The 26784-nt window shown below is 36.3% G+C and overlaps 1 protein-coding gene across 4 annotated transcripts; it reads right to left on the reverse strand.

Annotated features, from left to right (window-relative positions):
* Positions 1-1325: 1325 nt before the first annotated feature.
* On the reverse strand, positions 1326-26669 carry LOC143299511 (cysteine-rich with EGF-like domain protein 2-B). 4 transcript variants are annotated; one of them, XM_076612773.1, is made up of 11 exons: positions 26078-26667; positions 24253-24335; positions 20898-20946; positions 20092-20206; positions 16024-16112; positions 15510-15636; positions 14776-14877; positions 13247-13324; positions 11897-11992; positions 10448-10591; positions 1326-1617 (listed from the first exon to the last, which is right to left on the reverse strand). In XM_076612773.1, the coding sequence occupies exons 1-11, from the start codon at positions 26201-26203 to the stop codon at positions 1520-1522; spliced, it is 1107 nt and encodes a 368-aa protein (XP_076468888.1). In that variant the 5' UTR covers positions 26204-26667; the 3' UTR covers positions 1326-1519. The 4 variants fall into 4 exon arrangements, with proteins under 4 accessions (XP_076468888.1, XP_076468887.1, XP_076468884.1 ...); XM_076612772.1 differs by lacking the exon at positions 1326-1617 and adding an exon at positions 1624-5276 and having other exon boundaries at positions 26078-26669; XM_076612769.1 differs by lacking the exon at positions 1326-1617 and adding an exon at positions 5285-6243 and having other exon boundaries at positions 26078-26669.
* Positions 26670-26784: the final 115 nt, after the last annotated feature.

Consider the following 26784-nt stretch of genomic DNA (forward strand, 5'->3'; position numbering starts at 1 on the left):
TTTGTATGTCATTGTTAAGATATTGCTCATTACAGTCCATAAATGGTTTGTAGTGTTGTCAATTTTTGTTTTTCATTCCTCCATTCTAGGAATAGGCTTTTCTGTAGTAATAATAATAATAATAAAAGGAAAATAGTTGCAAGTTTATTATTCCATATATTGTCTTATTTATTTTATATACTGTGAAAGCTTTTCATTTGTTTATGTTTTCTGGGAGGGGGGAGGGAGAGGATGAGGTGTGTCAATGTGACAGTATCAGAGTATGGTCAAAATCACTATGTGTTAAGTTAATCACCATGACATGTGATGTATGCAATGACTGTGTGCCAACATAATTTTAATATTTGGTTGCATTAAAAGAAAAAAAAAATGCTTTGCTTCCATTTACATTGTCATGTCTGTCACCACCAATTAAAATTGAGATTTGTAAATTATCAGTCATCTTAAGTCAAAGTGTCAGGAAGAAAGAATGTGTGTTGAATTTGCTGTGTGCCATCCACAAACCCCAACTTCCTCCCCTAATGGTGCACTTCCTTAAATAGTTATAACCTGATTACGGCTCACTGCAGTAACCAATGAGAAATTGTTTCACAAGCAGCCAATGAGAACACAGATCAGTTCCACTGTTCAGTTTTCTGATTCGCTTGCGGTAAAACTGTTTATCATTGGCTAGTATTGCAGTGATTAGAATCCAGATTTCATGCAAGAAGCACATCAGCAAGGGGTGGAGATCAGGGTTTGTGGATAGCAGACAGAACTTCACAAACTTATTTTTCTGACAAATGTCCTATGTTGTGATAAATGTGATGGCAAGAGACAATGACAGTAGTTGAGGATAAGACTGTAAAAGGGATAGGTTCTCATGTTCAGAGCCAAATATTTTCTGGACACCGTTGCTTGCCACATTTGACCATTCTTCATACTGGGTGTGCTATTGCTTGGAAAACCTTTTTCTTTGCAAATAAATGAAAATCAAGATTTGACTTCTTGGAATCTCAACTAGCTGTCAACTGTTAGCATCTTCTCAGCCACAAGTGGAAACAAACGCTTTTTCACATTAACTTTTCTTATTCACCCATCATAGAATTTCAATGCAAAGGATGTCCGGCATTCAAAAACAGGATTAGCTATAAGCTCGTCTTCAATCCACAAGTTGTGTCTGTCCATTATTAAAAAAAAATTCAACCTGCTAAGGCAACTTGAAACTACATTACAGAAGGCCTTGGTCAATGCAAGCAAGCAACACATGTCCGAAACACCTTATGCTATCACAGAATATCAGTTTCTGAAAGTGATTTTGGTAATACAATCAGAAAATCATGAAGTACAAAAGGCACAATGGTTTTACTCAAACAGAAACAACACTCACCAGACCAGACACACCATCCTCACAAAGTTCTGAGTAACCTACATACTGAATATCTACATTGGAGGAATTCGTTTAACAAATTGTCCAGCACAATACTTTATAAGGAAATGGAAAGGTGGAAAAGGAATATTATCTACACTGAGACTTGGGTCACAACTCTTGTTTGGGTTCATCAGGGTTTTCAAATTGAGGACCTTGGTCTGGCTGTGATGTGCTGTCCTCTCCCTCTCCACTGTCAGACGCTTCCTCTGAAATCACACACCCACCAGGACGGTGCCAACAGTCAGGGCCTTCATTTAATGGTACACAGCTCACATATTTCACCTCATCACTAGTGACTGACAGCGTCACATTCACTCATAACGCTTATACAAAACAGAAGTGGAAGTTTTACTACATTTCACATCCATCACACAACTGACTATGTTAACCCATTGGTAGTTAATTTTTGTTTTGTTATACAAAAAAAAAAAAAAAGTTTGAAAAAGACATTAAAAGGAAGGAAAAGGGAACAGAATCTTTCCATGAGATCATCTTTTCTCGAGATGCGAGGTTCTGAACAATGAAATTTGATCATTTAACACAATGGTTTTAATAAAGGTCATCCACAAGTTCATATAGGCTATTTTGTTGGCTCAATCTCTTGACTGAATATCTGTAACAGGCTTCCTAATAGAACAGGGTCTCTTATTCATTCTTATTCTTGGAAGAAAACAAACATATTCTTGCTGACACAAAACCACCTCTTTTCTTCTGTGGTTCTACAAAGAATTCACATTTATATAGACAGAATGCAAGGGAAAAAGTAATCCTTTATAAATACACACAAATTAACACCAAAAAGAAGATAGCTGAATCATACTTGTAAGTTTGAGGACAACTATATGACACATGAAAGCACAGGACAGTTACACTCCACACACATTCATGAACACATCTGGAATCATGGGCAGAGTATCAATGTTTAAGCGTATGAAGATTACTTGCCCAGACTGTTTAACACAATAAAAAAGAATCGATAAAAACTATTTCTGTTAATCTTGGAATTAAGTACTGCTCCATCTGAATAACTAAATGATCTCACTGGTGACAGGACAGCCATCATCAACTGTTCAAAATGGCTGAAATGAAAATGTCTTCTGCAGGACAGCTAATTTAGCTGAAGTCACCCAATTAGAAAAAGGGGACACTTATCTGCTTCCTGACATGTGGTAAGATATATTACTGCCTGGATGAGTTGGTGACGACTCTGACTAGTAGTTTTCAAAGCATCTCATAAAAACAAACCCAAATACATTCTTTTTTTTTTTCTTTTTTTTTTTTGCATGCCAATCCTATACAAAAAAAAAGAACTAATACCCCAGTTTAGTACCTGAAATATGTTAAGAAACTCAAAACAGATATTAGTAAGAAAACAATACTGTCTGAAACTATCAAACTACTGGCTTGACACAACTTCAAAACTATCGAAAAGGCTGCTTTAACTCAAATACAAGCTCAGTTAATGAAGACCATGACAATACTGGCAATATGGGCATGATAATTCAAAATGAAATAGCATACCACTCACACACTGATATTTATGATACATGTACAAATAAGATGTAAAATGTTAATCTTGGAACGATACTGAACAGTGCTCAGAATTGACATGATGCAGTGACAGAGACGTGATGCACACCACCTCACAATGAATGGCTGTATGTATCACTGAACTTACAATTTCTATACACCCTCATGAACCTGAAATCCCCAAGAAAACTAAATGCGAAAGAGCACAATGCCAGAGCATTTCCATTCACTATATTGTGGAAGGCAAAGAATAAACTGGCATATGCCAAATATACATTCATGCTCTTGCTTGTCTATTGACATACGAATACTGTGATGTTTCTGTATTTTGAAACATTCACCATTATTTCTGCATCATCTTCATACCATGTGCATGCAATATTCCAGAAAAGAGAGCTTTGGTGTGGTCAGTATTAATAAATCAATGTGGACAGCAACAGTTACTTCAAAAACAGTCATAAGATATGTAACAAGCAGTAATGTAGTCCATGTGAGGTTTCTAACCACTTTACCATCACATCAGGCAACGTTACTTCATCAGAACTTTGGTGACAAATTAAAAGGTTTCTAACCAATTTACCATCACATCAGGCAACGTTACTTCATCAGAACTTTGGTGACAAATTAAAGTCAAATGGAAGTCATTTATAGCAGAAAGAAATTCAGAAGATTTATGTTCTGAAGAATATGCATCAGCTGCATAATTTAGTGCTTGTATGTCAAATAATTTGCTCAGAACTTCACTGATTGGTTAAGATTTCTTGTAACTTTTAAGTTCAATTCAGCTGCCATGATACACCCTATACCTGAGGATATACTGTTAAATATTATTCTGACGATATTTAAGTAAAATCTCATTCTAGTGTACTATTATTTTAAACAATTTTTGTCATCTTTATTCCCATCTTTTTTTCTTCCTTGACATTATCATGGCCTTTTTGAATATGTTTTTGCATAGAAGACTTGTATTTGAAAAGAACCAGCTTATTCATAGTAATCAACTTGAGTCCACTTGCTGTGGAGCTCTTTACGTTTACTGTCCTATGTCCTATCCCCATCCCACCTCCCATTCTGGCTACCCTCCACACCCCAATCTAAAAAGAAGACAGGAAAAAATGTACACCTGTCAATTTTTCCACCTCAACTTCAAAAGCAAGAACACCACAACAGAAACAACTTGATTTACAACAAGCAAATGCACAAACAAATTTAAGCACAACAGGAGAGCCAACCAACAATTGAAAGTAGTCAAAATATCACAGAGTAACAATTTCATAAAGCATCTGTTCACAAAAAACAAACAAAAACTTGTATATATTGGTGTTTTTACTTTCACATTTCATTAAGACTTTTCTTAATGTTCACAAATGAAAATACTTTCATGGTAAATCCTGTGCAAGGAGCATATTTTCTTCAACTGAACCAAAATCCTGAAGAGAAATTATTGTTGTTTTCAATTTTTTATAAAAATACACATCAGGTACTTTTGCCTCAGCAATGAATTTTGTTTTCAAGAGCAATGACAGAAATAGTGAAAATGTAATGAGAAGCACCAGTGTTCAGGTTGGTTGGTTGGTTTGATTTTGCCCTTGAATCAAAAATGTTAATAAAAATGGAACAGGCTTTTTCAGTTTTTGACTATTTTTCCTGTCTTACAGGGACAGTGTACACATTTTTCAACCAGTGTCAGAGCAACACTAGGGTATCTTGAGGGGTCAAAGCAGTGTTCATCATTTAAACTGCAATAGGAAAGGGACAACTACTGATGGAATTGCATGCAACAAGAAAACAAAATTTGATTATGGCCAAAAAGTCATGCTTCAGTGCTTTGCAAGTACCACAATGTTCAGAATCTTGAAAATCTTAAACACTGAGTGAAATGGGCAAGATATTTATCAACAACTAAGAACAAGACAGGATTCTGACTCCCCGTCCCACCCTCTTTTAAACCATTCAAAAATACTGATGAACTAGAATGTCATCCCCTCAACCCTCACATAGCTGGGAAAAAAAATCCAGTATATCCATGAATTTTCAATTGAATAATTTTCTCATTTTAAACAAGAAAAAAGCAAAGAGAATGAAAGAAAGTAACTGTAGTACAGCACTGACATGCCATCCAACTAAAGGTTGTCATATTCATAGACTGCGAAGTATAAAACCACGGCATACATTGCCACAGGAATGCTAACCAGGATGGGGCTGATGACGTAACATAGATTTCCAAGAACAAAAAAGAAAACACTGAAGCACACTAGGACGACAATAAGTCCTATCAGATTATCTTGGTGTGGGTTTGTTTGCATTGCTTCTTCTTCCTGTTCTTCTTGCACGTCTGAAAGAGAGGAAAGGAATGGTTCTGGTCAGAGTAATGAATTAATAGTATCAAAAAGCAAAAAAAGATTTTAATAAGCACACTGCTGATTACCGTAAGTGAAATGTATAAATTCATTCTCTCAGGGATACAACAGATCACTCCAAAAAAAGAGAGAAAAGCTCAATGATTACTGAATGTAAACTTAATTTTTGCCAGCGATAAATCAACTAGAAATCACCACTGAATGTTCAACAGATGAATGTTCTATCTGGGGGATTTTTCTGGTTTTTTGAAATTTTAAAATCACCCTTGGAGAAGTGCTGCTTGCGTTTGTAGCTTGGTTAACTTTGAGGACAATCAACATGCCATACTATCCTTGAAGTAGAAAGTTCCATCAATCCAAAAAGTGATTTTCCAAAATTATCAAAAAACCCCAAAAACAAAACAAAACAAAAAAACCCTTTAAAATCTATTATTTTTTTCCCTTGTATTTCAATAAACGATGAATCAAAAATCTAATCTTCACACCATCTATTCTTGTTTATAATATTTCAAGTAAACGTATAGCTATGTAGATAAACAGCTGAGTATTTATTACAAGTTTGATTACTTTTTCTAAATTTGTCAAGTCAACTTATTTACTGCTCCTTCTGAATTTTAAGCACACAATTTTGCACTTAAATGCAATATTGATACAGAGAGGAAACAGGCAGGAACATCTATGCCACCTTGTACAAGATTCACACACCATAGTCAGTCAAATCTAACTGGTCATATTCGTCTATTGCATAATAGGTGATTATAGCAAAAGCGCCCACAGGAATGCTGACAAGGAAGGGGTTCAGGACATAGCAGAGATTTCCAAGGACAAAAAAGAAAATGGCAAAGCAGATATAGCAAACAAGAAGTCCAATAGGACTCTCTCTTCGCTTCCTCCGTTGGGGTTTTTCCTCCACTTTTTCTTCTTCCTTCTGTGGGGGTAGTTCTGAAAGACAGAACGGATTCTTCCAGTGAGCCTGGAGGTGAGCAAAAAAACCTTATGTGCGACTTTGCTACGGTTCTGTCTCACTACAACATGTGCACAAGTATTGATGAAGAGGTGAGGCACTACCAAAGGATGCAAAGTAGACTTCAAAAATACTTATGAAAATGGCTGTGTTCCATTTCACGTAAATTCTGTCAACAAGGAGTATGAATTATGCATGTTGCCGACATACTGCTGAACTTGTCTTGGAAATGCAGGACCATCTTGAAAATTAAATATCCATGGTAATGCAACTCTGACTTTGTTGTTTTATGACAATTTGACAGATTCAACTTTGGAGTGAGAAAAAGAGAAAGAAAATCTCTATTTCATACAGAATGAACACTGTGAGCCCTTGTAAACACTGTATATTGTCCGTAAATAAGTGTGAAATAGAACTGGCATTTTCTAACAAAAAATACCAGACATATCCACATAAAAAAGCAAAACAAAAAAATAAGTTATATTTTCATTTACATTTTTTAGGAAGAAAAATTAAAGCTCATTTTTTGCAGAGGCATAATCTTATTTCTACATGTTTTTGTGCATGCTCATATTTACATTGGTACATGAATCAGATGGATGTTGTAACACAATTAAAATGATATTTTCTAAAAGAAAAAAAATGTTCTCAACATATACATAATTTGACTGCATCTTGCACAGGGTTTACCTACTAATCTAAAGCAACTACACATACTCATAGTTCCTTTTTAGGTGGTATAAAATCATGGAACACTGACCAAGCTGGGGTTGATGAGAAACACTGGAAAATGCCTTACGTAAAGAAAACAAAAAACATTATTGGGCCATCCTGTCACATATTTCTTGGACATACCACGTCTGCTTGTGATCAAGCAAACATGTTTCTTTCTTTGATTGTGCATGGCTGAGATAAAGAGGAAATTATGTTTATCAGAGTACTTAGATATGAATAATTCATTTTATCATGGTTTTTCTCTCAAGAAGTTTGGTTCTGTACAGAGTATTCACATTCAATGGGGATACTACTAAGCTCTAACGATCATTTGGTTTGTCAACAACAGTGAAACATTAGTTATAGTCACTGATCATGTAGTATATAACAATGGAAAACACAGCCACAGGAATGCTGATAAAGAAGGGGTTGATGAGATAAAAGAACTGAGCCACAACAAAAAAGAGAATAGCTAAGGCAAAGAAGGCAATGAGCAGTGTTATTGGGCCCTCGCGTTGCCGATCTCTATGGTTAACGTAGTCCCTGCGGTTGTGTTCGAATGATTTCTCTTCCTTTTTGTGCACGTCTGAAAGAGAGGAAATGGCGGGTTTTCAATCAGTGTGCTGATAGCTGGGCTTTCAAGAATGTCACTAACAATCCACTGAATCTGTGTCTGTTTTCCAGTCCACTGACTCTAGTGCTGACATAGAATAAAGCTTTCATAATCAGTGGGAATCTTACAGAGGTGAACATGTTTTGGGGTCTTTTGCTCACTTTGAAAATGAATTAATACCACAAACAATTTACAAAAAAAGATGCATGAGAACTGAAGGAAATCAATATACTGGTGCTAATCAGCAGCACTTAGTGTCATATGGCGTTCTGTCACCAACAGTGTACAGCAATAGCTGTGGTTGCCGAGTATCTGACTGTACGTGCCTACACATATTCTCCACACTATTTCTGAAAACACTTCCATGCTACTTTTGGAGATAAGGACTCAGATTTTTATATTTTGTGTGCCACTTCTTAATCTGTCGTAAGCCTTCAAAATTCTCAGACTGGAAATATTTTGAAAATATTTTCAAGTATCACCTTGAGGCCTCTGGAACTCTGTAACAGTATAACAATAGCAATCGTCTAAAAAAACAAAAAACAAAACATACACAAAAAAAAAACACTCCCCATGTTTTAAAAATTTCAAACGCTTCTTTTCTCCTTTTCTGCATGAACAGCCTTCAGTTGTGGGCAAGTCAGCAAAAACACACGTGGTGATTCTGGGAAAATTCCCGCCAAGACTTCCAAATGGCATTACCTAATTAAAGAACTTCACTGCAGCTCCCTAATGTACTTCAAGTCAAAATCTCAAAATAAAAAGCTTGTTCAAGTAATCTACAAATGTAATCTGTACACTGTTAGAAATGTGGATAACGTGCCTTCTGCACCATATTGATTGTTGGAAAACCAAAGAAACCAAGAACAACAAAAAAAGAAAAGAAAAAAAGAAGAGCAAAATAAAATACACACATACAAAAAAAAAGAAAAAAAAAAGAAAAGAAAGTAAATTGGTTACCAATTTATAATGATATTAACCTGTGCAATGTTAGCAGTATACTGGGTGCACTTTTCAGGGTTAGATATAGATTTTTTTTTTTTTTTTTAAGGTGATAAGAAAAGTAGAAAGGAGAATGCTATGCCCCCTTCCCATCCCTGAAAAAACAAACAAAACAAGAGAGGCAAGGCCTTCAAGACTCACTTGTGATACACACACACACACACACACACAAAAAAAAAAAATCTAATCGTTAAAATGTGTTCTGTATTTGTTATTATAAAGCTTCGGGTTAAAAAAAAAAGAAAAAAAAAAGAAGTCCTAACCAGATTTGAACCCCGTGTGTATGTTCTAAAATTTAATATTTGAACATACCTTTTTAAAGGGCGATAAATCGATTGCGGTATTCGCAATGAGAATGCTGTTTAAATCATATTATTCTGGTGTATCTTGGGCATTCAAAAAATCTTTAAAGGGAATAAAAAAAATTCTTTTTAAGTCCGCGGTAAAGGAGACGTGGCTATCGCCGCAATCACACTGCAACATTTAGCCGTTTTCTCTAGATCTAGATAGATGTACAAATTTAGTTACACCCGCCGGGAATGTAGTATGACACGGTCAATTCAATTTCTCTTTTATGTTCATTCTAGTTTTATACTTTTAAAGTTGATATGAAAATTTAGTGTTTTGTTAAACTAATAACATGTAGAGCCAAGTACAAGTACTTCTAAACGTCATATGAAGTGAGAAGGACTTCATTTTGAAAAAAGTCAAGACTGGAAATTTTTACGTTTCACCAATTCAAGGGTATCAACTCGCATGGTTTACAATTTTTAACTGTGAATTCTGACCGATTCTGTGGATATTTTTATGGCAGTTTGGGGCATAATCCAGTAAGTGATGAGGCGTTCACAAATCTTTCTCTGAATAAATATTTAACGGTCTCCTTCTCCAACTTTCCATCACATGTTATCGTGTATTGTCGATTGAATATAGGACTGAACGGACAGGTCAACAACTTGAAACAAAATGGCGTCGTTCGCATTAGCAAAGAATATGAGCACACGCTTTGAATATGTATAAATATGTGTACGCAACTGATTTTTGCCCATGACCTTCAAGGCTCAGCCAATAGATCTATAAAGTCCACTCGTCGTACTGATTTTAGTATTTTCCGAAAAAGACCACTTGGGCGAATGAACATAGTGGAAGCCCTGTACACTGACAGTAAAACACACAAGCTTTTTATGTACTGAGTATAATTTCAAAATGTAATGTTTAAGATGAGAAAGATCAGTTTAAAGCAAATTAAGTCCCCTAGCATTAATTACAGATTAATTTCCCTTCTTTACTATCTGCACCAAACGTTTGCAAAATAAATATAACTTCCATGCTTAGCAAAAGAAGTTCCTGTTTGAACAAAAAATGATAACAATGACTGCTCTTGTTGTTGTGTCAGAATATCAGATCAAAGTGCCAAGTTTAGAGAATTAAAAAAACAAACAAAAAAAACAGTAAATGCAATTTGCATATAATTTGGCTTCTTTTTTTAATTTTTTTGTGCCCATCCCAGAGGTGCAATATTGTTTTAAACAAGATGACTGGAAAGAACTGAATTTTTCCTATTTTTATGCCTAATTTGGTGTCAACTGACAAAGTATTTGCAGAGAAAATGTCAATGTTAAAGTTTACCATGGACACACACACACACACACACAACCGAACACCGGGTTAAAACATAGACTCACTTTGTTTACACAAGTGAGTCAAAAAACCGAAAGGAAGAGAAAAACTTTCTCTCCCCCAACCCCTTCTCTCCCTAAATCAGAAAATCAAGCCATTAATACAAGGCAATCAGAATCAGCAACCCAAGCTGTTCCTGTCAGGAAGTGAATTTTCTATGTCTCTATTCTTACCTTTCTTTTCAGGCCTGCAGATGGTGCCCACTTTGGTGTAGCCGGGCTGGCAGACACACCTGAAGGTGCCCACTGTGTTTTCACACATCTGTCCTTCCTCTGTGCACCGCTCTTCATACCCTTCCTCAGAACACTCGTCAATGTCTGCAACAACACAACGCATTCATGCATTTAAATTTTCACTCTGTGATAATTTGGTGTAATTATCATGGAGTGATAAATCAAACGCACAAGTGAAAAAAGTGAACAGCTGATTGTTCTGTCCAAGGAAATTAAGATCTTTTAAAGTATGCAACCATGTTATTTCAGAACATATTTCTTTTACTGTATCAAAAAACAAAACAAAAAACAAAAACAAAAAAAACAAAAAAACTTAACCAGCCATTTGACAATTCATAATGTTTTTAGAAGCATTTCATATTCTGTAAATGTGTTTCTTGATGTACATGTTATTTCATAAACTCTGTGTGTGTGTGTGTGTGTGTGTGTGTGTGTGTGTGTGTATGTGGTGGGTGTGGATATGGTGGGGGTGTGGGTTGGTGATGGGGGTTAGGGGTGTGTGTGTGTGTTGTGTGGGTGTGGTGTGTAGGTGGATGTGGTGGGGGTGTGGGTGGATGTGGTGGGGGTGTGGGTTGGTGATGGGGGTTAGGGGTGTGTGTGGAAAATGAAGCCACTGTCTTGTATTGCTTGTGTGTATTAAGATTTATATGTGTAGCTTTTTGAGCTCTTGGTCCAAACTCTGTGACGTTGTGTGTGTTTTGGACTTGGCTGCAGGCTGAGATATTGTGTGGGTGAGTGACTAGCCTATGGATGCAAAATTAATTTCTAAATGGATGAATAAAGATGTACTGTCCATCTTCGACTGGGGTCACTTTCCTTTTGTGGAGAGTCAGGAATGCCCATAACGCACATCTCCTGTGCAGGATGTTTCAGACATTTTCCCAAGCTATCCAATCCAAACTGGTCTTTTCTGAAGAAGCCACCTAAGTCAATATGACTTAGATGAACTCAACTAAGTCATAATTCAAAGTTTCTCTCTTTTTCTTCTTCTTCGTTCATGGGATGCAACTCCCACATTCACTCATATGTACACGAGTTGGCTTTTATGAGTATGACCATTTTTACCCCGCCATGTAGGCAGCCAGACTCTGTTTTCGGGGGTGTGCATGCTGGGTATGTTCTCGTTTCCATAACCCACCAAATGCTGACATGGATTACAGGATCTTAACGTGCGTATTTGATCATCTGCTTGCGTATACAAAGGGGGGTCAGGCACAAGGTTTTTGTCAGACAATCCAAAAAGTCCAACACAATGGGAAGTAAAAATGTCAGAACTCTGCATCCAACAAAAGGTGATTAATTTTGAAGTTCCTGTTGATGCTGGCTTACAATTATCATTGGTTTCAAAAGCTATACTGCTATCAATAGTAGACTGATTTCACAACTTACCCACACACTTGCCCTCATACAGTCGATACCCTCTGTTGCATTTGACACACTTTTCAGGGCCAGCTCCAGTGCAGCCATCACAAGCAACATTGCAGCCTGTAACATACAATTTTCTGCTTAGATCTACAATCGCAAACAGCACCAGCAAAACAGAATTAGTAAACTCGTCTCCAAAAAGACAATTGTACTGTCTTACATACAGAAAATTTTAAAAACTAAAGGCTATTCTTTATATCAAGTCTTGAAACAGACCAAATTAACGTTCACCTGTCTAGAAGCACGAAGGAACACTTTTAGGTATGATCTTTCAGTTTCACACATATCTGTATACAAAAATCAATCAAATACTCTGAACCATTTCAGGTATGAACTTTCACACATCTGTATACAAAAATCAATCAAATACTCCATTTTAGACTTGATCTTTGACACATGCAAACAAATTAGTCAAGTTCTGTTGGTACAGATATCATCTTTCACACAATGACACATAATTCAGTATCATTCTAACTACCAAACCCAATGAGTAAGACTGGACACAATGTAAAACTAACCAACACTGGTCTACATCAGGCTGAACACCACCTGATATTGACTTTACCATTTATTTGTAAACTTTCTGCACTGACAAATTACTTGTTATGCCTTCGTTGGCATGCAGTTTTTTGTTCTGAAAAAACAAAACAAAAACAAAACAAAAAACAAAAAAAACCTACACACACAAAAAAACAGCCATATAATTAAAAATAAAGGGTGAGAAGAAAAGGAACAAATAAATTTCAAAGGAGGGAGTGAAGAAAGGTAATTATAGCGAAGCTACGAAGATTTGTTTTTTCCAGTTAAAAATGTTTGTAATGGAAAGGTACAGACCTGTTAAGTTGGGCAAGGAAAGGCAAGGTAAGGGATGTATGTATGTAGGATAGTCATGTCCAACTATGACCATCAGAACAGCAGAGGAGGCAACTGCTGTCCCAACTATCTGGGATAAACTTTGTTTAAATGGAGAGTGACTTGCCCAAGGTACATCCCCCATCTCTCAGCCAAGAGGGTTTTAGGAGACGGCACTGGAATGGTTCCCAATGGCCAAACAGCCCCAAAACTGCAGCACTAAGAACAAGTGCAATCTTGCTCCTAGTTTGAGAGTCATAGTCCTTCACAAAATACAAAGCTGTACATGACTTCCCATTGTAATGCAAGGTAAAGCAGAGGAGGTGAAAATTCACTCAATATTGTACACAAAGAAACACCAGAGAAAACCTGACTTGCTGATCTTCATCTCATGTGACTTCCCTCAATCAAATAACCCCACTATGCTATGTCTGCAGACTATCTGATTAGGGTTTTACTTACTCATGCAAGAATAGGACCCCCTGGTGTTGATACAGTAGGAATTCACATGGCAAGGGTTGCTGCTACACTCATCAATATCTGGAAATAAAAACAGGAACAATATATAACAGGAAAAATGAAAATTACAAAGAAAATTCACAAAATAACGAACACAAAGAAAATGATTAAAAATTTTAAAAAATTATACAAAGTCGGTAATACTGGGAGTGTGTGATGTAAAATCAAAGGTGAGCATTCAAGTTTTATTCACAGCAAAGATTTTCAATACTTTTGTGTTACACAATTATAACAGCAGCTTTGGACTTGTCAAAGTCAGGACTCTTGATCTTTACACATTTCCATGTTTGAATGAAAATCTCTCTCCATTCTCGTACTTGTGACTTGATCTTTACGCATTTCCATGTTTGAATGAAAATCTCCCTCCATTCTCGTACTTGTGACTTGATCTTTACACATTTCCATGTCTGAATGAAAATCTCTCTCCATTCTTGTACTTGTGACTTAATTTATAAGACTTGTAAGCATCTTGGAAAAAATATGTTTGACACGGAAACAATGTTACTATGAAGAAAATCTATCTCATTAAATTTTGTCTGAACAATTGCAAGCCATAGCCCAGCTTTACCATAATGTGCCATTTTGCACACACTCAGTGTTGTTTTTAGAGAGATGATCTTGTTGGTTGGTCTAGCAATATCCCCTGCTGTAAGTTTATGTCTGCATTGTCAAAACTGCTTTCGTGCGATTTCTCCCTCATCCTGTACTTCACATATTCCATAACTCCATGGGCAGAACCTGACTAATGGAGAGAACAAACTTTTTCTTGGCTATACTGTATTTTTCTGAACAATTTGTTTCAGAAAATTTACAGTAAACTTCAAGATGGCCTAAATAAAATGAGGGGAAGGGGTGGGTGCTTACCTCATACTTGTGAAGTTTTTAATTCTACTTTTGCCAAACATTTCTGCTCTTGAATATTTGGAAGAGACTGCATCAACGATTTCAACTTTATTAGGCTTAATCAACAACTGTTTTTAAAAGTGCTTGAGTAAAAGTTACTGACTTTAAATCATCAGAATATCAAATATTTTTTTAGAAGATAAAAAAGCCTAGGACACACCTTTGATGTTGACCATTGCATCCAATTTTTTGCAACGGGGTTAAAACAAGGAACCAGAACATAGTCATAAAAGCAAACTAACTCAAATATTTTTTTTAAAAAGAAGAAAAAAACAGGCATACAAAATGATGAAAAAGCCTAATCATGTGAGAACAAAAGGAAAATTTCAAAACTGTTTAGAATACAGGTGAATGAACCAGCAAGTCGGAAATGAAATGATTTTCACAAAACCAAAAACCAAGTTTGGTTCTTCTGAGAGCTTATGTATGTTGACTGAAAAATGGCATGTTCAAATTCATTGTACATACACACACACATTCAGAATTACTACACAGACTTACACTGTCTTCCATTTACATGAAGAACATTATATATCAGTAACAGCCACTAATAATTCTTCTGTTCTCACCTTGGCAGCCAGTGTCTTCCCCAAATGTATAACCATCCTTGCAGTCATCACACTTGGATGGACCATCTCCTTTGCAAGACGTTTTGCATGATATGTCACACACTGTAAAACATCACAGACATGTTTGTTATACATGAAAACAGAGCACAGCAAATTTTATTTCATGATTAAAACTTCATGCTCTGGAACTCACAAAGACTTGAACACTTGCACATTCATGAAAACAGTTTTCCTAGTTTCTCTGTAAAAAAACCCAAACAGTTCATGTTGAAATACTAATTGTACTACAGGAGCCACTAAAATCAAGACAAAATATAACAATTCATTTGTTTGCAAACTCATCCCCTCAAACATTCCCAACTCTCCTGATTGTTTAAACACTGATACCAAACGTGACACTGCTATGACTTTACTCCAATGACAATTTGCACATGTGTGCTAGTCTATGACAACAAAAAGTCCATTTCTGTCTGTGAAGGCCTTCTTTTATGCTATAAGAAAGAATACTTAGAATGGTAAAGAACTTCAGCAACAGGAACTCATTAAAAAGCACAGTAATGATCAATGCCAGCAATCTTATTTAGATGAAACTTGAAAGGTTCAATTATCATCTAAAGTGTACACACATGTGTAGTGTTACAACAGTTTAAAAAGAAACATCAAGACTTTCTCAAAATACAAGACAGATGCTCCATAGCAGCTAGAAATTAAAGGAAGGCAAGGATGGCTCTCACCTTTACAAGTTGCATGTGTGTCATTTTTTTCACTTTGGTAGTATCCTGTGGAACACTTGTCACAAAACTTCCCTGTGTACCCTGCATTACATTTGCATTTTCCTGTCCCTCCTCTGGTACCTCCTCCCTGAAAAAACATGATTGATGACTTTTTACAAACGTCTTTCTTTTATGACTGGTACAAAATTTATACGTGATAAAAGTAGCAAAGTCTCCTGGACTTAATCTAATACATTGCACACAAACACAATGTTACACATTACTTAATGCAAGCGTGCCTGTGCATATGCGCACCCACACACAGTTGTAATGCGCTCTAGCACACACAAAGTTAAAAACATTTTACGTACTTAAACCTGCTCCAATAATGTCTTTGACATCAACTACAATGGACACAGAAACCTGCCCTTTCAAATGACAAATATTCTTTCTCTTCTACAAACACATTTTCACAAGTATGCAATTTTGTATTTTTGCATACACATGCATAATCAAGAAAGGAAAAACAACCTACCACACAGTTTCCATTATCTTTGCATGGTCGTTCCTTGCCACCTAAGCATTCTGCACAGTTTGGACCATATGTGTTTTCTGGGCAGCAAACTGCAATAAGAACGAAGTATGTGAATCAAATATTCATTACATGTAAAAGAAATTACAGTATTCAAACTGGAAGTGAATGCATACACAAAAACAAACCACCACACATGCCTCAGCACACATGAACTGAACAATGAACATCAAAGGATATGTTCAAAGGATATGTTGATGTGATCAACATTAGAATCATAATATAGAAAAAAGACATTGTAAATGGTTTGAACTTAGAAGTCATAACCACACACCTGTCACCCTGACCTTGAATTTCAAAAGCCTTTACATTTTGGACATAACCAATCACTGTAACAAGTTTGAAAATTTTACGAAAAACCTAAACTTTATCACAATTCTATATTTTTTCCCCATCATATGCTGTGAACTTGAAAATGTCATTGCTAGAGTTTACCAAGGACACACACAGACTCGCTTACACAATAATCAGACCCTTCTTCCCATCTGATATAAATATTTCAGTTTAAAAATAACTTCCATTTCATGTTGAAATTTACTGTAACCATCCTCCTCAAAACAGGAACTGCATTAACTAAAAAAGGCAGTTTAATTATCATTCGTGCCAAATGTTTACAATGACAAAAAAAAACAGATACGGACCTTGTACATACTGTATATCCAGATTCTATATCAAGGGCTCAGGTATGGTGATGAAAAAACCACAGTTACTTTTTATTATCTGTGCATGCTGGTTCTGCTGTGATCCAAAGCTATTTGGTATTGAGTGGCTTTAACAACAAGGGGGCAAAAACAATGCAAAATGAACAGCTGCTTTGCTCTGTGAACATATAATCCAGACTTCTACGTGTTTCTGAACATTGATAAACAAAAAGAAAGCCTACATAACTGTAGTTTCTAATACAGAAGTGTCCAATTATTTATTATTACTACTACTGATAAAGCATGTGTTACTATTAACTATCTAGTGTGAAGTAAGGGTACAAACTGTGACTGGGGTGTTTTGAGGTGATGTTTCTGTACATGGGTGTGAACATCTTTGACATACATGGAAGTGAAATAGAATTACCAAAGAAGCACTGGAAAGAGTGTGCATGTTATTGTTAAGATACATACAAATAATAATACATTTTCAGTGGAATGGATTTTTTTTTTTTTTTTTTTTTTTTTTACATTTGATTTATTTATACACTTATTCACAGTTGTTTTCCTTATAGTACTATACATGTATGTCATTATGTTTTACTTTCATTCTTTGTTTTGCTTTCATCGTGTTTTCGTCCACTTTGTCTTCTTTCCGATTCTATGTACGAGGTGTGTTAAAAAAGTATTCGACCTTAATTTTTCATGCGTAAACAAATGAAGCTAGGGAGGCATGGTTTGGTGTACATATGTAGGCAACACTAATGCGCATGCATGAATAATTTTTCCGCCTGCAGAAGCTGTCCGTCAACAGCAGACTGCCGATGAGTGAGGAAGTGTAAGTGAGCACCGTTGGATTTTCATTTTTGACAAAATGACTGAAAAACTTGAACAACGCTACTGCATCAAATTTTGTGTCAAGCCTGGCGATTCCCAAGTGGAAACGATCCGCAAGATTCAACAGGCCTTCAGGGATGAAGCAATGGGCACCACACAGATAAAGGAGTGGTACAACCGCTTCAACGGCAGGACCTGTGGGCAGCGGGCAATTGGCAGCTCCATCACGATAACGCACCTGCCCATTCTTCACATTTGATAGAGTTTCCTGGCCAAACACAACACATCTGTGCTTCTTCAGGCTCCCTACTCTCCTGACATGGCTCTGTGTGACTTCTGGCTGTTCCCACAGCTGAAAATGCTCATGCAAGGGACCAGATTTCAGTCGTCAGAGAAGACATCATGCAGAATGCGACGGACCATCTGCATACCCTCCCTAAAGAGGCGTTCCAGCCTGACAGTGGCAGAACCGTTGGGAGAAGTGTGTGGCAGCCCAAGGGGACTACTTTGAAGGAGATTACTTTGTTTTATCTGGATACAAGTAGTTTTTATGAACAAAGGTCGGATACTTTTTGAGCACACCTCGTACTTATGTCAATTTGTCAACGCGTTATAAAAAATTTGAAAAAAAGAAAGAAAAAAGGTGTCCAACATTGTGTTAAGCCTTTCACTTCCAAGTGCAGATATATCTGCACTTTAGGAGTAAGTGCATTATCAACAGTCCAACTGATTAAGTGAATATGCTTATTTCCTTGCGAATGGCGACTGCTTTGATATGTGTCGGAAACAATATCTCAGTAAGCTTTGGCTCAATTTCAATTCTTTTTTTTTCTTCTTCTTTTTTTTTTTTTTTAAAGCGAAAAATTAAGTGTGTCAACATCGCTGCCAGGTCATACTGCACAGAAGAGGTGGCCAGATTTTTATTTTCTGCACATCAACAACTTAAACATGATAGAAAACAAAAGTAATATTACTGATCAACTGAAGTGATTCTGGTTATCCTATTGATGATTACATGCTACAAAACACATCAACAGGAAGGGGGCTGGGTCATGTTCAAAGTAGGTGTAGAAAAAACCCAATGTTTTACTTTCAGCTTGAAACCTTCGTTTTAGGGTTTTCATTTTTTATGAAACTCTCCAGATCAAAGCTTCAAGCTGAAATATTGTTTACAGTGTGTTTTTGTGTTGTAATATATATAGTGCGATAATGTTTGTGGGCGAGTGGGGGAAGGGTGTGTCTGTGGGTGTGTCTGAGAATTTATGTATAGTGTTTTTGTTTAGAACATCATGTTAGTGGAGGAAAACACCACAGCTGCACTTGGCTGTTTTATCTAATAGATTTGCAAATGTCCACCATTTCCACTCATAAATAAACAGATGTTAATTATCTTCTTTTTTTCCCAAAACATTTTGTTATCCCCCCCCCCTTGCCCCCCACCTCCCTCCCCCCCAAGAATGTTAGTCATCTTCTGATAAATAAATAGTAAAGAGTGGTAACTCTCTCCATTTACAAGGTACACAACTTAGTCTCCTGATTGGGAATTATCTCATCCTGTCAATACTGAACATAAAATCGTATCCTCAATTTTCCTTTTCCTTCTAGAAAACAAAATCTTTTACATACTCTTAAGCATTATTATAATTTTCATGATTTTTTTTTTTTTTATGAGGTTGGAGATTTTTTCTTAGGCAAAATTAAAAATATTAAGTCACAAAACTGAAATATTCAACTGTATCAGTGAACAATTAAATATTTCATTATGTAAAATACTACAAATACCCATCAAATATCTTAACAAGCACAAAGTTATACATTTTATGAACTTACTAGATATGAGAACTCTTGATAAATAAACAAAATTAGTTAAAAAAAAAATTCTTGCAGTATTGATCAGAAAAGAACCAGTACATATTCCATTTTATAAACTTAACAGAAACGAAAAAAAAATCCCCATTTGCTCCGTTGTGACATGCCCGTAGCTGTTTTGAAGTGGATGAGAAAACAGACTGGTGGGTACTGCTGGAACAGCCTGTAAAGGTCACCGATTCATTTCTTTCCTTGTATATGGAAGGATCAGGAGATATATTTTCTGTGAAACAAAATCCTTTTTTCCTCGAGTGGATGAGGAACAAGCCACAGCATAAAAACCTACTCGTATAGATGAGTACACATGGACATAGCTCACAAATGCAGGAGAAAAATGCTTTCTGTTATACTATCTCACTTAACACATAACCTTCTGCTTTACAAGCATACACTCATTTTAAAATCAATGCCAGCCTACTGTTCTGTTTGAAACTGATCCTAGACAGGGTCACACCAGAGAAAGAACAGAGCATCAGGCTGGATCAATATCTCTGTTATAGCGTTGGGCATCAGTAGAATTAAGCAAAGACAAATATTTCATGGCACGCAGCCATCAAACATGCAGATCAATACTCTTTTGCTAACAGCTATTAACATAGGATGGTGTTTCTGAAACACATCCCTCACTGGGATGGTGATACGTGATATTTTACAGCAAGCTCACCTTTGACATTTTCGATGCAGAAATAGTTATGGAAATTTTCCTCTGTTCTCTCCACGTCCGTTTTGAACCAGAACTCATCTATAAACTTCTCATATTCTTCCACCATTTGATGACACTGAAATTGGAACAAAATAGACATGTCAAGTCCATACAAAAATAATTCAAAATAGTATTTACATAAACATGCACAAGCATATATGCATAAACACAAAAACATGCATGGGCAATGCAAGCCAAATTGTGATGCAAAATGAATCTACCATGCCTCAAAATAACTGTGTGTAGTGTATTTTCAATACAGGTAATACATAACCTTAATATTGCAATCAAAATATGATTCTGAAATTCTTCTTTGTCTCTGATTACTGTTCAAACTCTTCTGTGAAAAATAAATATAAAAAACCCAAACATGAAATAATTTTTACAACTCTGTACACTGACACCTAAAACTTTTGAAGTAACCACATTCCAAGGAGATGTAGTACTGTCCTGTCCTTTCTGGACAGCAATGTGTAGCACTATACTTTAAAAAAAATATGCAAGACTTTATGCACCAATTTTTTTCTACAAAGTCAGCCGCAACTCCCTTGGCTTTAACTGTTTGTGTCTTTCAAAGTTTGAATTCTCTCTAAAAGAGATCTGTCATGCCCAACTTAATTTGGTCCCATGTCAAAGCAAGGAGTTCATGGTCAATTTTTGATTCAGGCTAAATCTAGATTGTACATAGTGCTGCACAAACATGTACTGTACTAACACATCCAAATAATCAAGATCCACTTTCAATTAAAAACAAAATAATAAATTACCTCATTACTGCCACACAAGTGTTCCATGATTTCCGTTAAGCGTACTTCACTGAAATATATCATCATGGTTTGTTAGACACCAATACTAAGTTACAGAAGAACATCCTTTCAAACCTAATAATTTTAATAAGACAAAGACTGAAAGAGGAATTTACATTCATATCAATTAAATCAAAATTCAGTATAATCTTTTCTTCCTTCTTGTCATCTATATCAGATAATAATGTATCTTTAATGAATAATGTACTGATAAACATGTGAATATCTGAGTAATTTATTCATTAGGAAGTTTTTGTCAAGCTATAAATTAGAAAGGGATTCACAAAGACAAACCATAACTGCTACAAAGGATCTTTTTTTGATTTTTTTTTTTCTTTTCTTTCTTTTTTTTTTTTTTTTTTTTAACATCTTACATTGTTCCATGACCAGAACTCTCTCTACAGACAACATCAGAACATGGTACAAACAAAGTCCCATGACGAAATTGTTTGATCTTGGGATGATGAGTTCCAAGCAAAAACTGAAGCACAATGAAAACGGCAGCTGTTTAGTCTCTAAAATTCACTAAAACTCAATCTTAATATATTTTAAAAAAGAAGTAAAAATCACACTTTTAAACTCAAAATATCAATAATAATGATTTTTTTTTTTTAAAGAGAAAATAAATTAACTCATCCAATCCCAATCACCCATCTTCCTTTATCTTTTGAAGCAGCAATCTCTTCACCCCCTCTGCCTCCCTCACTTCACTTCATTTTTTCAACATTCTTTTAATTTCATAATATTCAGAAAACCCACACAAACAAACAAACAAACTTTCATTTGATTGGAGGAGAATACAACATTTAATTTGGAAGAATTTCATATTTAGAAAGTCAAGAGAAACAAAAGCAGATAATTTCGAAGTCTGACACGTATGAATAAATGAAGCCTGACCAAATTATAAACATTAATACATGAATCACAGGCACAACAATTTAGTATCTGCAAATTTCAATCCATATCGTAATGACTTTTTAAACAATTTACCCTACTGGCCCAAATTCGTTTACATCAGTTATACCAATGAAAAAAAAGTCTCACAATCGACTTGTAAAGACATTGCAAAAGTCATACACACACAACATGACACAGAATGAGAAACCATGATCACAATATGATAAAAATAGCACAGGTCTGTATTTTCAGACACAAGAATTAGATCAACAACATACTGAAGCCTATAGGTCACTTCTATTCACAGTTAAACAGGTTGACAACATCAAGACAGATTTCTCCATTTGACTTACCTATCTCTGAAAGCAGAAAATATCAATAATTTTAGACCGTTAGACTTGCACAACTTTCCAACTACTTTGTCTTTCTTAAACAGTATACAAAAACTTCATGAAAAGAACAGATTTTCACAAGTACTGTCCATATGAAAAACGATTTCCACCAAATCCAAAATGATTAAAAAAAAAAAAAACAAAAACATCCTAATCAAACAAAGACACTTTAATGAGCACCACATCATGAAAGTCTTGAGCTCCTTATCTAGCTGACATTTCATTTACAATGCAATCTACATTCAGATCCTCAAAAATAGACAGAATTAAGCCTTTCACTTCTGACCGAGGATATAGCTGTGTTTTGGGGGTAACTGCAAAATCAGGTTTCCAGCCACTCTTTGCATACGCTTACCTCCCTTGCAAATGGTGACTGCCTTGTGTAGCAATTTCTTGGCTTATTTTGGGTCGATTTTGATGTTTTTGCGTTTTATAAAGCGAAAAGCTGTTGAGTGTGTCAACATGGCTGCCAGAATGTACAATACAGAAGAGGTGGCTTGAATTTTGTTTGCAGCTACAAGAATGTGAATGAAAATGAAAGTAGTTTTGTTGTTGATAAACTGAAATGATTCTGGTTATCCTGATGATGATTGCAGACTACAAGATACATCAACAGGAAGGGGACGGGGCGGGGTGGCGGGGTGTGTGTTTGTCAGAAGTGGGTATAGACCCCCCCTCCCCTCCTGTATTATGAAACCCTCCAGAAGAAAGCTTCAAGCCAAGTTATCTTCTCCTGATTGGGAGTTATCTCATCCTGTAAACACTGAAGTTATAATTATTCTCCATTCATTTTCCTTCAAGAAATCATACTTTTACACACCTTTGAGCATAATTTTAATTTTGTGATTTTTTTTTTATTAAGAGGTTAGTGATTATTTTGCAAAAATCACAAATAGTTCCAGAAGTGAAAGGGTTAATGATTAAAGAAAAATATGGAGAAGTAAATAAATACCTATATGTAGCCAAGTGCTCAGCTTCAGATACTGCTTCACGCACAAGCTGTACAGCAGACGGTGTTTTCGCAACTAACCTGCCGTCTTCAACAACCCGCGCAGAATGTGTGATGCCATTCCCAGTTTGAATGCAAAGCCCATTCTTAACCTATTCTCTAAACATCCATTAAATCAAATCTCTGTATCGTTCACTGTAATATTATATTTGTTGTGCTTACACACACACTTTAATCAGAAGAATACTTGATTTTAGTCTAATTGTTTGTCAGTGTAAAGATTTCAACTGACGCTAAACTTCCGTCATTTTTTGACCAGTCGCTGGTCGAGGAGTTGGTGTGTGGCGTGAATGACAAAATGACGTAAACTTAGCGTCAGTTGAAATCTTTACACTGACGAACGATTAGACTAAAATCAAATATGCTTCTAACTGATTAAAGTGTTTGTGTGTTAAGCACAACAGATATAATCTGCTGTGAACGATACCTAAATTTAAATTAATACGTGTTCGGAGCAGTTTAGAATGGGCACGGATTATCTGAATTTGGAATGGTGTCGTGCCTTATGCCTGAGTCATCGAAAGGCAGCATGTACACTGTGACAAAAAATGGTGTCTGCTATAGCTCAGCTTTCAGCCTGCGCTGTGAGTTAACTATGGTTATTTGCAGCCAGCTGAGCGCTTGGCTACATATAAATGAATTTTAGAAAATTCAAACAAACATAAATCCTTTTTTTCTAATCTATATTGTCTAATACTGTCTATATTGGTGTATCAATATCCTTCAGTTCTATCATGAAATTACTAAACACAAAACATAGGCTACATTCACATGCAGAAGTGACACAGGTGGTCTGTGCTCTTATACTACTCTGTCATGCATAAACACAATTTTTGAAATATTCTAATTTCAAACTACTTGTGACAACCATTCTTTGTTTTAAAAAATCAAAAAAAGAACTGAAACTCATACCAATCAAAACACAAAATCCTAAACTGCACTATAAAATGTTACAAGGGGAGGACATGTGTTCTGGGAAAACAAACAAAACATGCAGCAAAGCAAATTTTTGTTTTACCTGTTGGCATATTGACCAAGCCGTGTCTCTTCCCAGTCGGTGTTTCCTCCACCATAATTGGACTTCTTTGTGCGTTCTAAACCCTGTGGCAAAAGTTACAGCCATTATCAGTCACAGAACAGAAGAAATAGGTGTCAAAATTGAAAAAAAACAAAAAACAAAAAAGAACCACTGAAAAATCACAATAAATTCATACTATCAGTCAGTCTACCATCAGTAAAAGTTTAGCATGAAAACAATATAAAAATGTTTGCTCACCAAAACAATACTTGAGAACTACTTTAAAGAGGCATTATGAAATGTCCATCTTACACTGTTCATATTCTCCCTGGAGGATGTAGACAATATAGCACTCTTTTACCAGGTTTTCCTTCAAAGTACTTTCAAACCTTCACTCTTAGTTTCAGAAAACTTACTCACAGCCATAAGAATTACTGCACATTTTCCCCACACTGCTTAGCCCCTCATGAACGTCCCACACATAGCCACACAGACTTGTATGCAAGTCCCAGCTGTCCACAAGAAACTGTTCAAGTTCGGATGCCATGAGGCCACACACTGGAGGAGACTCTACACTGCTGCTCAGTCAGGTGGTGTGCAGTGGTGCCCATCCTGATTCAAATCTGGTAGATTACCACCTACAAACGAACCAACCTATCTACAACAATAATCACATAGTCAGGGAGCCAGGATGTCTCCTTTCTGGAGTGGAGACCACCACCAGATCCCACCAAGGACTTTGACAGGAACTCACCAAAAACATGAATCAGAGGAGAAACAGAATCTGAGGTCACATAAGAGCCAGGCATGAAAGAGCGCAACTTCTATTGGACCCTCTCCAGAGAGGATTGTGTCCACTGGTATTTGTGGGTGTGATTTCTAAGTAAAGGCCAACATGATGAAGTGTCGTCCACCTTAAAAATGTACTCAAGAGAGCTGCTAAAACTCCAGACCAGCACGGCACCTGTGTGCATTTTTTGGGCCTGCTTGAAACTGGGTATCGTGGTCTGAAATAAAAAAATTCAAACTGAGTAATCAAAGTATTTATCACAATTACCAATTCAAGCCAACAGATCATCATACAGAAGAATTCTCAGATTCTTCATGCCTTGCTTTCTTGTGTCCACTCAGTTTCAGTTCTTTCTTTTAAAGTTCACAACACACTTTGACAGTGAGTATGTCAAAGCTTCAGTGCTTGGTTTGTGGGAGGAGTTGGTGGGGGTACCACCATTGTGGTCTCCTGTGAAAGAGAACATGCATAAGATCAGATCAGTATCACTATTAGTAGCTGAAGCAGGTGTCACTGCATTTGGACAAATCCATATACGCTACACCACATGTAGAGTGATGGCCTGGAGGTAATGCATCCACCTAGGAAAGGAGAGAATCTGAGCATGCTGATTCAAATAACGGCTCAGTTGCAAACTTTTTCTCCCCTTCCACTAGACTATGAGTGGTGGTCTGGATGCTAGTCATTCGGATGAGACCGAACCGACATTCTGTTTGCAGCATGCACTTAGCGCACGTAAAAGGACGACCCACGGCAACAAAAGAGTTGTTCCTGGCAAAATTCTGTAGAAAAATCCACTTGGATAGGAAAAACAAATTAAACTGCACTCAGGAAAAAATACAGAAAAAAAGGTGGTGCTCTCAGTGTAGCAACACACTCTCCCTGGGTAGAGCAGCCCAAATTTCACACAGACAAATCTGTTGTGACAAAAAAAAATGAGAAATACATCTGCCAAGCAGATGCTTGACCAGCAATGTAACTCAACACGCATAACACACAATTATACACTAAATCTATATATATTTATGCTATTACCTTCATAAAATTCGTAGCAATTTCTTTGCATACTGAACATCGTGACTCTGATTTCTTCTTGGCGTGTACGACAGAGACAATCAATAAAAAGGTGAACACTGTCGAAAGCAAAGATATTATTTTCATTTTTGTAAGATTTTGTGACAAATGCGATCAAAATCAATAAGGTTGACTAGCGATTAGCCTACTAATTTCCTAAAAAAATATCTGAGGGCAATAAGCAAACGGAGTCCGGACTAAGCATGAGACTTTCTGGAATCCTCATGCATCATGTTGCCAACGAAAGGTCGGTGACATCGACGTGTCTGCTATCTAAGCTGCCACCTCCATCCTGGCTTTGATGGCAACGATTCTTGTCGGTTGCAGACGACAGCTTGAATGTCCCGGCCTCTTCTTTTAAACTATTTCTCCAAAACCTTATCATAACATGAATTAAAGCATGAAAAGAAAATAATTGCACGCTGTTCTGGAACTGCTGTCTCAGTGAATTCAGTCCTGGGTGTGGTGAAAACTTTGTTTTCTGATATGAACACAATGACAATTTCAAGAAAACATGAACACTGCAGAACTACACATGTGGCGAAATTACAACCAATGATGACAAGCCACGAACTCATTCTCCGAACTTGACAATCTCTTGTTTATATGCGTATAAAAATACAAATGGAATATTACTACATTTGCAGAACTGAAAAGTGTTGTAAAAC

This window comes from Babylonia areolata, chromosome 25, assembly GCF_041734735.1.
Source record: "Babylonia areolata isolate BAREFJ2019XMU chromosome 25, ASM4173473v1, whole genome shotgun sequence".
Classification (NCBI taxonomy): domain Eukaryota; kingdom Metazoa; phylum Mollusca; class Gastropoda; order Neogastropoda; family Buccinidae; genus Babylonia; species Babylonia areolata.